General features: G+C 38.2%; 1 protein-coding gene across 1 annotated transcript in view; it reads right to left on the bottom strand.

Moving 5' to 3' along the window:
* The window catches only part of efcab6 (EF-hand calcium binding domain 6), a 77,441-nt gene that overhangs the window by 20,850 nt on the left and 40,930 nt on the right, over positions 1 to 15,661 (bottom strand). Inside the window, exons 11-15 of the mRNA XM_084710883.1 lie at positions 12,708 to 12,980; positions 12,536 to 12,616; positions 12,148 to 12,308; positions 8,112 to 8,252; positions 4,597 to 4,810 (exon numbers count right to left, since the gene is read on the bottom strand). Of these exons, the coding sequence (XP_084567009.1) occupies positions 4,597 to 4,810; positions 8,112 to 8,252; positions 12,148 to 12,308; positions 12,536 to 12,616; positions 12,708 to 12,980 (870 nt within the window). The remainder of the gene's footprint in view (positions 1 to 4,596; positions 4,811 to 8,111; positions 8,253 to 12,147; positions 12,309 to 12,535; positions 12,617 to 12,707; positions 12,981 to 15,661) is intronic.

Raw genomic sequence — 15,661 nt, 5'->3', positions numbered from 1 at the left:
AAACATAACTTAAAAAATAAATAAATAAAAATAAAGTGAAAGGCCATCCATCTGCAGCCTGTTCTCACTCCCAGTGGGTCAAATGCAGGTCAGTCAGTGCCACTCTAACGTTATCTGTGGAGCCACCCCTCTATCCTTATGGTGTGATGTGCCATTGAAGTCGGGTGACAAAGTATAAAGTGTGAGAAACTCAGAATATGGAGGATGTGGAGTGGATGGATGGGTCAAACAAACAGGACTTTCATCCAGGAGACTGGGGTTCATGTCCATGTGAAACTAATACTAAGCATTGAATTCAACAGAATATACATACATACAGAATTTACATCATGTACATAAGTTACATTATGTAACAAACCACAATCTTATCCTAAACCTAACCAAATAGTGTTTGTGCCTCTAGTTTGAAAAGCTACCCAGATGTTGCACATTCATTACTGCTAACTTAGTATTTATGCCTTTATTTTGAAAGTGCAAAAGGAAGACATTGCATATTTATTATTGTTAACGTGACCACAGAGTCTTGCAAAACAAACACTAACACCAAAAAAATCCACAGGTAAGAGGAAAAATGTGTATTTTTGATTAGGGGGTGAACTGTCCCGTTAATCATGGCACAGTGAAAGAATACATAAACTAGAAGAGTGCACTTGTCACACAATATGACAAACAAGTGACCATTCAAGGCACCTGTAAACCAGCAACTCCTGTGTTCTGAGAGGTAAAATGACTTTTTGCCAAAGGAGTCTGGTTGGCTTGAAGAGAACAATAAAACACTTGTTCCTAGTTAAACAAAAAGGATCTTACTTGTCAACAAAAAGGTCTATCTCTGTAAGGATCTTTTCCATAATGTTGTCAGACACTTAAAATTCTCTGAGCCTATTAGTGGGCAAACTATGATGGGTATAGTAAAGGGATTACACACTGCAGCCCATTTCACATCTGAAGCACTCTTCTGGATAAATTAAAAACCTTTTTGTACCTATCACTTATTTAGACACTAGAATATATATAAAAAAGAGGGTTCTGGTTTGAAAATACCAGAATCACCCATCAAATGTCTTGATTAACATTTAGATAATTGCCAGAAAGGGAAGAACATGAATTTTGTGTCTCTCAAAATTGACATACTGGTCATAGCTGACAGTGATGAGGAAACAGACAGGACTGCTGTTGTCTTAGAGCTGCAACTAACCATTACTTTTCAATTAATTGTTTGGTCCATAAAATGTCAGAAAGTGGTAAGAAAAAAAATTGTTGATCACTATTTCCAAACTCCAAGGTGATGTCCTTAAATGTCTTGTTTCATCCACAATCAAAATATATCATGTTTACTGTTATAGAGGACTAAAGTAACCAGAACATATTCACATTTATGAAGCTGAAATCAAGAATATGTTTTATTAAAAAATGATACCAAATGATAAATCAACACTTGGTATTTGTTTGGCAAACCACATCTGTTGAATATCCTACTTTTTATTCACTTATTTATTTAGTTAGAAGTATTTCTCTTTTTTTTTTATGTTTTTGGTCTTTTTTGCCTTTATTGGATAGGACAGCTGAAGAGACAGGAAACACGGTGAAGAGAGAGGAGATGACATGCAGCAAAGGGCCGCAGGCGGGAGTCAAACCAGCGGCCGCTGCAGAGGACTAACAGCCTCAGTACATGGGGCGGACACTCTACCAACTGAGCTATAAGGCTGCCCCTAGTTGGCAGTATTTCTGTATTCACCATGTAACCAGATCTCAGTAATTACTTTGATGAGTACAGTGTTATCGTAACCAAGAGGACTGATGGTCACAATTATGAAAATAGGAACCAAGTTGGAATGATCTTCTCACAAAAGCAGAGAGAATGATCAGCCACTGAAAATTAATCAGAGAGCTGAGTGGGTGAAACAACAGGAGTAAAGTGAATGTGGTGAGGCTCAGGTACAGCAGGAGTGTGTGATGAGTCACAGATCCAGCCTGATGCCCTTTGCGTAACATTTAACAAACAGGAAGATCCATTCAGACAGCTTGTATCCAGCAACGTGTGTATTTTATTTTTAGTATCTAATTATGGACATTGTAGCTGCTTTAACGTCAGTTTTTTTATACTCAAGAGTTTTCAGTATGCTCTGTTTCTCTATCTGCTTGTGCAAAGGTTCACACACGCACACACAAACTGTTAGCTCCAAAATGAATAGGAAAAATAAAAACTTGGTCACAGATTCCCCCTGTAGCTCAGCTGGTAGAGCATGTGCCCCATGTACTGAGGCTATCAGTCCTCTGTAGCGACTGCCAGTTCAACTCCTGCCTGCAGCCCATTTGCTGTGTGCCATCCCCCTCTCAAGACCCTTTCTTGTCATATCTTCAGCGGTCTCTATCAAATAAAGGCAAAATGCAAAAATAAGAAAAACCAAAAAAAAAAAAAAAAACTGTACAGAAAAGATCTTGTCCCTGATTAATATCCTCCTTGTAATAATAATAATAATAATAATAATAATAAGGAGAAGGAGAAGGAGAAGAAGAAGAAGAAGAAGCAGAGGAAGAAGAAGAAGAAGAAGCAGAAGAAGAAGAAGAAGAAGAGGAAGAAGAAGAAGAAGAAGAAGAAGAAGAAGAAGAAGAAGAAGAAGAAAATACTAATACTGACACAAATTAAAATTAAATATTTTTAAACAAAAATTAAACTGAAATGTGCAAACTCACTCTGGAAACTAAACTGAACTGAAAACAAAACTGAAAAACGGAATGAAAATAAACTACCAACATCCTTCATCCCCTGAGGAAGACCATGAGATGCAGAGGAAAGCTCTACAACACTGATCCCCAAAGTAGAAGAGTAGAGTGGAAGAGCTCATGAAAAACAGTTACATTTTTGTTTGAAATTAGCTTAAAATATTTATAATTTAAAAAGGTAATCAGAATCGATTTAAAAGGGTGCCTCTTTAGCACGGTTGGTAGGGTGTGCGCGCCATGTATTGAGCGTATCAGTCCTCTGCAGCAGCTGCCGGTTCAATTCCCGCGTGCGGCCCATTTGCTGCATGTCATCCCCTCTCTCTACCCCCTTTCCTGTCAAATCTTCAGCTGTCCTATAACAATGAAGGCAAAAAGCCCCCCCCAAAAAACAAAAAAATAAATAAAAAAAAGAATTCATTTTAAAAAAGACCTGAGATTAAATGAGGTTATTCTTCATTTATCTAACCAAGTTTAACAGGTGCGGCACTGTATTTGGTGTCCCGAACAGATCTTATATCTCATTGGTGTGATCAGTCTCGTGTTGATCAGAGTTGTGAATAAATATTTCAGGGGACCACACAAGATTTTCAGATTTCAAATTGGGCTGTTGTATTCTTACATTTGGGAATGACCGTGAGAGAAAAACCTGTTAAGTTGACCATAAGTTTATATGGTCATAAGACCATATAATTTCTAAGGTCAAGATTTAAGCTGTCCCCAGTTCTTGTTCCAAGAGAAACTTTTTTTTTTTTTTAACTAAGTGCCATTCACTTTCACTGCAAACAAATCTCTGGGACAGATAAATCTTAAAACCTGAGTGAATAAAACCAAACTACCTGCAGGGGTAGATACTAACTCATCTTTAGTGAGGATTTTTTTTTTTTATAACTTCGGCAAGTCAGCCCTTTGAATCTACTTTGTAACTTCTTCATATTTCACTTATTGTCAGCATGACAAGTCCAAAACCAGCAATGAGTTGGTCCTCTAATAAATTATTATGTGTCCCCTCAGCCTGATGTATCTTCTTTCTGTGTGCCACGGAGCTCCATTTTGTCCAAAAACTATTTTAAAAAAAATTAATGAGCCACACTGCACTGTCTGACATGTCCTTTCATTACCATGAACACACAAAGTATAGTTTATTTTGACTCTATCCCACATACACCATCCTGCTCTCCCAAATACTAACTGGAACACCAAACAGATTAATCCACCACTGAAAATAGTCTCTAACCCTCTTGTTTGATGGAAACTACAATGACCAGATGTTTAAGGAAACTAGAGAGCCTTAAAAAAATATAGAACTGTATGTCTGAGCTGTTTTTAAAGATTGCCGTCTTCCAAAACCAATGGGCCTGGAGCTGAGAGCAACAGACAGGTTAGAGACATCAGAAGATACTGAGAGATGGACTAACACGTCAATGATTTTGACTGGCTTGTTGACAATGAGATTAATATAGAATATCTTCTATATTCCATTAAAATGTGTAAATTTAAAAGGAAATTTAAATTAAAAAAATATATATATACTCTAAGCTTAGTGCTTGGGGTCAATGCCAATGATCCATTCTGATATAGCTGAAAGGTAGTTACATCTTTTAGATCTATTACAGTTCACATCTGATGTAAGGTGTAATTACCTGCCCTGTACACAAACTGTTTTAGCATGTATGGTAGAGTTTATGTCTGAAAAAAGCTTGACAAAAGCCAAAAGAAGGCTTAGAACATGTGAGTCCGACTGCCTGGAGGCTATAAAAACAGTAAAATGGCATTCCGCTTCTAAAAGAAATGTGCTTTTCAATATAAGTTATAAATACAAAATATATTAGTTATGTATGAATGTGTATGTGGAGAGGCAGTTTTCCCACTCACTTTTCGTATGTCTGTCTCTGACAGCGTCCCGTCAGAGCTGTGGGTGACGGCCTGGATGCGATCAGTCAGGCTGCTGTGGCGTTGTTCTAACCTCAATCTCATCCTCCGGAAAACAATGTCCAGGATGTTCCAGGTGTCTGGAGCAAGCTGCAGGCTGGAGGGAGGCCGCGATCTGCTGACTGACTGTGGGGTCGACTGAGGTGATGAGTGTGGCCTGTGGGGCAGATTGTTTACAGCTCAGAGCAGCAGGGGGCTGTAAATAAAAGATGATGCAGCCACGGCTGTAGTCAAGGGTCTGCTTGGAAAAGTAATGATTAAAAGGTCCAGTGTGTCAGATTTAGGGGGCAGAATAAGGCAGAAATAGAATATAATATTCATAAGTTTGTTCTCATTAGTGTATAATCATCTCACAATAAGAACTGTTGTGTTTTCGTTACCTTAGACACCAACATGTCAGAGGTGCAAGGGCGTAGGTTTGCATATGGCCAGTAGAGACATGTCCCAGTATTTTGAGAGGAGAGAATTGTGCCTCCCAATATTTGAGCGACCTTGTTTGAATTATCTTTAGAGTTATATCTAATATTATTTTAAAGCCATATTGCTGTGAGTTTTTGCTATGACAACAGTAGATGCAGTGGCCAGTTGCTTATTCAAACGTTGCATCTTTTCTCCTTCGCTCTTTAATTTTTTCAGTTTTATTGCTGAAACATGTGTCACTCCCAGGAGGAGTGGAGGTGATTGGAGACAAGAGCCGTGTCACAGCAGGGACTTAAGACTGCTTCTGTGTCCAGACAAGAAAATGAAACAAAATTAGGTCCAACAGCCTGGCACAGGATGCTGTAGAGCATTCTCTTATTTCCCATCACTTGTCTAGCCTGATCTGACAGGACGGATCACGCAATGTTCCGACAGGAGGAGGGGAGGAGGACTCTGTGTTTTTACACTGATGATGCTTTGTGTTGAAACTCAGTCACAGTTGATGGACAATGTTTTTCAGCTGTTGAACTTTTAATGTGAAGACGTCGTCTGTATTATCATGTATCACCATCTTGTTGCTGCTGTTTTAATTCAACCTGACGCAAATTTAAAAAATTAACTACAGAATTATTTCCTGGCTCTGTGTGTGTCGTGTATAATTATAATAAATTACCTTGAATTCCTTGAAAATTCTAAGACGACCAATTTAGACATGCTATGCTAGCATATGATTGGCTGAAAAGGGAGGGGAAGTGAAGGCAGGTTATGTGAAAATGGGATGTTTGAACTGCAAGACATAAAGAAGGTGAAACCTGAACAGTGTGCTGAGAAAAACAATAAAAATATTGGTTATAATTCATGTGACTGTTGTTTAGCTGCTGTTTCAGAACCATGGACAGCGCTGAGAGTTTCTTTGCACCTCCCCCTGTTGATTCTAACAGAAAATTGCTCTAAAATTCAAACTAGAGGTACTGCCACACAGTTGTAGTCAAGTTGTTGTTCACAACAATGCCTGTCCAGACTAATATAGTATATGCAGTGAAGACTTTGAAGAAATTTAATAAAAGGTTTTAAGTGTACTGTTTTGGCAAAATGAAAGTTCTCACTATACATGTGTGATTCTAGGAAATAATTTCAAGTGAGAAACATGCTGTCTTCACTTAGAGACTATTTTTACAGAGGAGAACAGAGGACTGATAGAGAACTGAACATTATGATGTCATAGTGACATTGACCTTCAACATATAAAATGTCATCACCTCATCATTTTATTCTGTTAGACATCTGTGTGTAATTTTGTCATAATTACCGAACAAATTTGAATGAGTTAGAGCCAAATGTGTTTGGTAGGTAGTAGGTCACAGTGACCTTTGACATTTTATTTCAAATTCTAATCAGTTAATCCCTGAGTCCAAGTGGACATTTGTGCCAAGTTAAAAGAAAATCTGTTGAGGTATTCTTGTACCTTTACAAAAATGGGACAGACAACGCAAAAACACTGCATCCAGCCACTGCTATCACGGTTCTGCTATCACGGTTCTATAAATATATTTAGTGCTCTGCCACTGCTACACACTCTGTTTAATACAGATTAGTACAGTAAACTTTGATTCTTAAAGAGCAGCCTTAGGGCTTGTGTCCATGTAAGATTTTTCTCTCCCACCACACAAGTACTTCATCCCAACATCCTGCCAGTGCTTTATGGACACAAGCCCAATGTTGTTGTCATTCTTCACTCGCACAAGTGCTTTTTCATCCCCCACTTGTGAAAATACTTCACTTTTTACAGTACGATTTGTACATATTGTTAATATTTAACAGTTCACTTTGTATATGGTGAGTAGTGTTCAGTGTTTAGTTAGCATTTTTTGATAATTACATGGGTGTGTTTAAATAGCAAGCAAGAAAGCCACAGTGACGTTTATGAGGAGGGCAGTCAGCTCCACAGAAGCCCATTTTACACAGAAATCTTGCAATATTGCTGCAGCGAGGGTCAACTTTGTGTGTACACTGCAAGCTCCACTCCAAGCAGCGCCAGCTTGTGTCCTTACATGCTCATTTATAATAAGACACAGAGAACTGATAACCTCATAGATTCATAACAAAGGTTTATGTGTTCCTGGAAAAACGTTGCTTTCTCTGCTCCTGCGTGTGTCTGCTTAGTGCACACAGCTGTTCATCTGTGTCAGCACTGTAAAAGCTGTCCTCTCATGTCCCTCCTTCTCCCAGCTTAAAACAGCTGACGAATATTTGGAATAAGTTTGTATTTTAACACAAACAGCTGCAAACATGTAGGCTCGCTTTCACAATATGGTGTACATCGGTCACATTTATTTTGGGCAGCTTTACCAAGCACCAAGTGTAAAAAAAGAGCTGTAGCAACCTAATGTTAAACCAAATGGTAAACTATTAACAATATGTCCAAATCAATTTGTAAAAAGCTAGGTTTTTTAACTAACTGACTGACTAACCTGCCCAGTTTTAAGAGTTTCATCAGTCTCTTTAGTCGTTTTCTTTGCTTGATGCAGGACAATAATTTGAACCTTCTGAAACAGACTAACATCTTTTCTACGACCACAGGATATGTCTTCTGACATGGTTGTTTAAGAAATGTGAAGCTGCCCACTGCATCAGTTAGGGTGCAATGATTTGTTGCCAGCTGAAACATATTAATCACTACAGTAATTATCCAGTGGAAGGATCTTACTTGTTTGATTAGTTAAATCCAGGTGGTAACTTGTTTTTGGTCAGGCAGCGTACGTCACACTACATTGTGCAAGAGGACAATTTAGCCTTTCTGAGACGACTGCATGATTAAATCAAGGAATTTTATTTGATCAAATAGTGGGAGGTGTTCCGAACAAAACAAAACTGTATGCCAAACTAATGAGGCCTTTTTCAGGTGAAAACGCATCCAGTATCCACTTATCTGTTTTCAAACCACTTCCTCTGTAGGTGGAAAAAACTTTCATTAATTAATCAGACTGCACACTACTACAAAGAAACACTGAGCATACTGTAACTCCAGAAAGGCTCACCTCTCAGTATGCCCACTCTCCTTGTGGGATGAGGATGTGCACGTTTCATCTGTTAGAGGTACTCCGAGGTCTTTGAGAAAGCCAGTGTAATAAACCAGCTCAGAAGAATTTCCAGGTCTTGAGCTGGAGGTCTTGCAGAGTCTGGAAACACAAGAGAAAGTCTGAGTGAGCAGAGAACAAGCCAACAAAAATGCAACTTTCATGCAGAGTCATGTTTCTGGCCATCTGAAGAACCAAAAAACAACAACAGCTGCCTTCTGCTACTGGGAAAAAAAGTTAAAGAGAATAGAAAATGCAGGCCTAAAATCCAAAACAGTGACTCAAAGGAGGTGAGCTGCTGAAAATTTTCAGTTAGTTTGACGCTTTAACGAACACCTTTCACATTACACAGTCATTTCATTAACAAAAGACATTAAGCAAAAATACTGATTAGTACAGCTATAAAGAAGATTAAAGCCTCTAAAACCTGATGGCTGTTTAGAACCAACAAGAATTCATTTTTGAAACTTATTAAATTATGGTTTAATTTTGAATTATTTTGCCCCCGATTTTTATATTATTTTATTTATTTTACCTTTATTTATCCAGGAAGTCCCACTGAGATTCAGAATCTCTTTTACAAGAGAAACCTGGCCAAGGTAGCAGCCAATCACAACATATTAAAATGTAACAAATTAACCAAAAAAATCCACAACAAAACAACAACAACAACAACTATTAAAATATAGTGGGCCTCTTAAGAAAAACAAGTACGTCTCCATCATCACATTCTTTATGATGCCCTTAAATTGATCAATTGATATAAGTGTTTCCAATCAAAAAGACGAAAGATTAAATCTAAACATCTCTTCTGTTAAAATTTGAGATGGCATGCCTGTTTGAGACTGACTATAAAGTTGCCATGATTGTTGTTGAAAGTAACAATATTTGTTGGTCCCAATGTAATTTCACAGTCAAAGAGGGGTTTAAAACACCACTTGATGGATTTTCATCTTCTTTCAATTGACCATATTGCTTCATAAATTCATCCAACAAGATTTGCTAAATGATTAGTTTTTGAATTGCAAAACAGAGCTCTGCTTAATATTTAAATCAGGATTTATTTGTTATAAACCTAGTTTTGTGAAACTGTGAGTAGAACTTATTTTAAGATTAAATTAATCTTTGTTGGTGCAACCCAGTCTATATGTAGTTAGAGTTAACGGCCAATCAAATATGTTCATCTAGACAGACAGGATCAGGGAGGCAGCATTTCAACATACAAAAGCAGGATAAAAGCAGATCTTACTAATAATACCAACTAAAGTTCTGTTCCATTCAGATCAAACACAGTCAGGTAGCTGCTATCGTGCCTGTTAGCTCACTGGAAAGACTCTGACTGCCATGACAAAGGTGTTTACACACAGCTTCCATGAGTATTTCTACGTGTGCAACATGTCTTCCTTCCAACAGGCAGTTTAAAGTCTAAGTGCAGACAAAGAGAGGGTTGAAATACCTGTTCATCCTCCAGTCTGTCAAGCTACTTAATCAAAGCACTAACAGGCCAGGAGGGCCATTGTAAGCAGGGACTCAATAATCAATTAAACGTGGCAGCTGCATCTCATTAATGTTGCTAGAGGACAATGATTTCCATTGGTTCTTGCCTGACCACACATGCAGCTAAAACACCCTTAAAACTGCAAGTCTAAGTGTTCTTCAGTTTTAATCTTCAAAGCCAATTTCAAACTGGTGTCAGTGACAGCTGATGCTTTGACTTGTGACCTACAATTGTATGCATATACAATATAATTTAGTTTACATTCCTTATGGTACTGTAAAGGTCCAGGATCTTTGAAATATGTTAACCAATGGGAGGCAACAGAGGTTTTTAGAATAAGCTAAGTTAAAGATGTTGGACACAAACAGAAATATAAATATATAAATATAAATAATGTAACAACAGCTTAATGAAGAACAGTGTGGTGCAGTATATTGGTAATAAAATGTTCTGGTCATGTACAGGTTAATCAAATAAATGTATTAGAAAATTGCTATAATGTATTACAACTATGAGAACTATGGTACACTATGATACTTGCCAAAAAAAAGTCAATTAGTGGCCAGCAATTATGAAGCATTATAATACATGACCTCACTTGACATCTTAAAAATGCTTTATAATGTTATTATGCTTTATGGTGTCGTTATGAACCATTATGGATATTTAAGAGCACTTTAATTTAATCACAATTATACATTGCTATAAGCACAGTACAAGTACGTTCGTATGTTTGTTTGTCTGTGTAAGTTATACATTACAGACATGGGCGCCACAGAAAGTGTTACCATGTATTTTTAAACTCTGGAGAGAGACTGGCTGCTTCCTCTTACTTCCAGTCTATGCTAAGCTAGGGCTAAATGCTTCCTGGCAAAACACCAAAAAACATAAGTGTGATCTGTATGAAAGTGTGATCTTCCCTTGTAACTTTCAGCAAAAAAAGCATGCTATTTCCCTTAAAGCTGAGAAAAATTTGCTGTTCACTAGGTGTGTAAATCACAAGTGTCATCAGGATACGACATCTTGGACAATGATACTTGCCGATATCACAAAGTCTCCACAATATGATTTCAATTTGATTTAATTCAGGCACCTGCTATTGATAGATGATATATGTCTGTTTAGCACATTCAGTTACATTTATGCTAACTCAGAAAAAGGAACTAAATTATGAATTGATAATTTTATGACTGAACTCTTCCAATTGTGGGAAAGGCATGTTATTCGAATTTCAAAATAAAGGTGTACCTTAATGAGGACGATACAGATTGATATTTTCACTTTGCATCAATTCTATTAGCTCACTGAACAGTGAATTGATAAATCAAACCATATCAAGGTACTACAGTAATACCAGGGTATTTAGAAATCCCAAAGGCATTATTTTCAATACTGCCATCATGAACAAAGTTAAATTGAAGTTGCTGTTTTTTGATGGAAAATAAAAATATAATATTTAATTATAATATTTAATATATAATAATATTTTTTTTTTTTTTACAAAAGGGAACTTAGCCAGCAGAAGATTATGTTGAGGTAGAAAAGAAATAATCAGCTAGTAATTTCTGCTCTATTAAATTAGTAATATTTAACAGCAATTAAGTATTACTAGATATGAAATCATGAAAATATTGCCAGATATAACTTTATTTTCTTCTTGGACTTCTTCTAACTATAAAAGCATTTTATCAGCCACATGATATATCTGTAAATCATCTGCCTTCAGCCAAATGATGTGTTGGTATCCGTGGCAACAAGTTTCATCGCATCCTTTACTAAGAATCTATGGAATGAGGGTGCTCATTTTCTTTGTATTCATTATTCTATGGAGCAAAAGTATTTAAACCCAGTAAGACTTATTTAAGAAGGCTAAGTGCATATTAGACACAGCACTGGAAGCTAAACAATGTCTCACATCTGCCACCAGCTTTTATATTTTTTTTCTCCACACAAATACTGTCATTTATCGTATACCCTGGTGAAATGTCAGGAGGGTATGAAAAAACAGGTACCACCCAAGCCTAGTGTTGATACACCTCTTCTGTTGACTATTATAAAGAGTGAGTTCTAGTCCTGCTATGTATGAAAAGTGGCCTGAGACAACTTCTGTTATGATTTGATGCTATATAAATAAAATTGCCACTTATTTAGTGACAGGGCTACACAGTGGTTTAGTAGTGAACACTGCTGCCCAACAGCTACAAGGTCCCGAGTTTGAAGTTACCCCAGTCCGGCCTCACTGTGTGGTGTTCTCCCTGCCAATGTGTGTGCGCATACGCACGCGTGTGTGCGATTCCTCTGGGTGTTCAAAGACATGCATGCAAGCTGGTAAATCACTCGTAGGATTAAATGTGTTTGTTTACTGTCAGCTCTCTGATCTGTCCAGGGTCTTATTATTTCTTGGTTGTTGAGGTCACAGCTTTGCTATTGATGTATTTCTGTAAATTACAGCTCCTTTTACAGCTGGTGATTACTGCAGTGTGTGTGTGTGTTTCTTACTCATTGAAGTGTGTGTCTGAGATGTGCACGCCATAGCAACTTAACACTTTCTTCAGATCTTCCTGTGTGACATATCCAGTGTGCTGAGGGTCACACAGCGTCAGAGCTGCCAGCACTGCACTGAGCCTCTCACACAACTTGTCCAGCAGTAGATTCTCCACCTTAACACACACACACACACACACACACACACACACACACACACACACACACACACACACACAAAGTGAGCAAATACACACGAAAAAAAACCTGTGAATTAATAATTAACCCCTCTTTTATTCTTTTGATCTCATCTTCTGTTTTCTTCCTCCGTTTGATCTTGTGCTGTATGCAATGTGTGATACGGGTGATATTTGATCACAGTATGTTGTGTTAACACACTCACTGTTCTCCATGAAGCAGATGCCACACACACTTTATCATCACACTGTGTGCTCGGCCTCTCATCTGGTGTTTTCTGCTGCTCCTGAGGAAAAAGAACAAAAAACAACATTTATGGACAAACATGGAAGTGTGCGATTAAACACACCCCCTTGTGAATGGTTATACAAGCATACGGTATCTTCAGTCTCCTCGGGGACATTCAGGGCGTCCTCAGCAGCGTCAGCAGCAGAGGGTGGTGGTGCTGCGGTGCCTGTGGGAGCAGAGGTGATGCTGGGGTTCAATCTCTCCAGGCTGGTCAGCTGGATGACCCCGCTGTGTTCAGGGTCCAGTGTGTTGAGCAGCTCTGTGATCTGAGCATGATGAAGACGAGGCTGAGGGGCTCGGGGCTGGGTTCCATCCGGTCTCTGCAGCAAATGTCGCAGGTCTGCTCGGGTGATCGATCCCGCCTCCTTATGGAAAGAAAAACTATGTGAGCATTCTTCTACAAATGGTATAAACTGTACTGTTTCACAGGGACAAAGGTTTGATCCACCCCCCCATCACATACGAGGCTACATTTTTGGGGTACTGGTCATCCAGCCCTCCAAATGTGCCTTCAAACAGAATGTTTTCAGTTGCAGAATGATAGAAAACAATTCCCAGAATGCTTTGCGAACTGAGGCAGTGTAACATGAAGCAGTCCCTACAGGATTTCACAGGTTTTTTGGGGATTGTTGCAGCGTAAACTGATTTCACAGCAGCCAAAAAACTGCAATGCATGTTAGATGTTTTTTTGCAAAGAAATTGTGAGAAAAAGTGAAAATTGGGGGGAAAAAAAGAAGTTGTGATTTTGAAATTCTTTTAATTTTTTTTTTTTTTGGTATAATTCATTACAAATCAAAGGCAACTTGTTCCAGAAGGAATGACACCACACTCACATTACCAAAAAGGCTCAAGATTACAAAACTTCAAACAAAATATGGTGTAAATGTAAATGAAGTTCACTTGGGAATGATTCCACAAAGAAGCATTTTTTTTGCTTAAACTCAAAACCAGCACAACATTATTAAAAACTATAAACACAGAGATCATTAGTAAATGTCTATAACTATGATAAACCTCTTCAGTACCAATGACAAAATAAAAAATAAATAAATGAATAATAAAACTAAATAATAAAAACATTGAGTCGGTTCAATGAGGCGTACATGTATGATTTTAGTATGGGGGACTGCTGTGATTGCAGGAACTCACAAGAAACTACAATGATTGGTTAAATCTACAGAAATCTGTGGTGACTGGACAAAATTGCAAACTTGTGCAGAATTCATGGGGATTGGCTGAATTTGCAATAACTGTTGCGATCCCAATTTTGCAACTTCCCAGAGGAAAAGAAGTCCATATCTGTGCAAATAATGATGCAGAATTAGTAAAATCCATAAAATCCACTTAGTTGAGTTTAAATGCAAAAGAATATTTCATTGGTTCATTACAACAAGCATATCAGAAAAAAATTAATTTTGCATAAATGAGAATTTGTGATCAACAGTTAAGTTACAGTTATTTCCATGTGACACATATGAAGCATGAAAAATTATCTTTCTGTGGGCAGGACTACAGCGAAGTAGTAGATGTGTATAGATGCTTTGTTGGACCATGATGATGACATCATAGATATGCACAGATTTGTAGCTGTGCCGTTAAAAAATACTGTTGCACTGAAAACAATCCAAATCATTTTAGGAGACAAGTCAAGTAAAGGCCTCCATATGCTTAAAATGAACTTGATCACGTATGACTTGTCATTCCATTACAAATGTTTTTCTTCTGAAAAGGGCTGAACAATTTGAAAAAATATCTAACTGACTGATATTGCAATATGGTTTACTATAAATATAAATTAAGTACTGTGCGAAAGTTTTAGGCAGGTGTGAAGAACTGCTGTACCGTAAGAATGCTTTCAAAACTATAAAATGTATTTGCTCATTTTTATCAATTTACAAAATGCAATGAACAGAAGAAAAATCTAAATCAAATCAATATTTGGTGTGGCAACCCTTTGCCTTCAAAACAGCATCGGTTCTTCTCAGTACACTTGCACACAGTTTTTGAAGGAACTCGGCAGGTAGGTTGTTCTCAACATCTTGGAGAACTAATCACAGATCTTCTGTGGATGTAGGCTTCCTCAAATCCTTCTGTCTCTCCATGTAATCCAAGACAAACTCCATGATGTTGAGATCAGGGCTCTGTGGGGGTCATACCATCACTTCCAGGACTCCTTATTCTTCTTTATGGTGAAGATAGTTCCTAATGACATTGGCTGTACGTTTGCGGTCATCGTCCTGCTGCAGAATAAATTTGGGGCCAATCAGACGCCTCCCTGATGATATTGCATGATGGATAAGTATCTGCCTGAATTTCTCAGCATTGAAGACACCATTAATCCTGACCAAATCCCAAACTCCATTTGCAGGAATGCAGCCCCAAACCTGCAAGGAACCTACACCCTGCTTCACTGTTGCATGCAGATACTTATTATTGTACCCCTCTCCAATCCCTTGGCGAACAAATTGCCTTCTGCTACAGACAAATGTTTCAAATTCTCACTCATCAGTCCAGAGCACCTGCTGCCATTTTTCTGCATTCCTCTGTTTTCATGCATAGTTGAGTCACTTGGCCTTGTTTCCACGTCAGAGGTTTGGCTTTTTGGCAACAATTCTTCCATGAAGACCATTTCTGGCCAGACTTCTCCAGACAGTAGTTGGGTGGGTCCCACTGGTTTCTGCTAGTTCTGAGCTGATGGCACTACTGGACCTCTTCCAATTTTGAAGGGAAGTAAGCATAATGTGTCTTTCATCTGCTGCACTAAGTTTCCTTGGCTGACCTCTGTGTCTTCAGTCCTCAGTGTTGCCCGTTTCTTTCTGCTTCTTCAAAAGAGCTTGAACAGCACGTCCTGAAACCCCAGTCTGCGAGACCTTGCTGATGCAGTATAACTACCTTGTGTCTTGTTGCTGTGCTCAGTCTTGTCATGGTGTCTGCCTTGTGACATGAATCTGTCCTCCACAACCTCACCTTGGTAGCAGAGTTTGGCTGTTCCTCACCCAGTTTTAAGCCTCCACCACAACTGTTTCTGTTAATGACTATTTCA

The sequence above is a fragment of the Lutjanus erythropterus genome, chromosome 22, assembly GCF_056507025.1.
Source record: "Lutjanus erythropterus isolate fLutEry1 chromosome 22, fLutEry1.hap2, whole genome shotgun sequence".
NCBI lineage: Eukaryota > Metazoa > Chordata > Actinopteri > Lutjaniformes > Lutjanidae > Lutjanus > Lutjanus erythropterus.
This window is presented reverse-complemented; position numbering and strand designations above follow the sequence as displayed.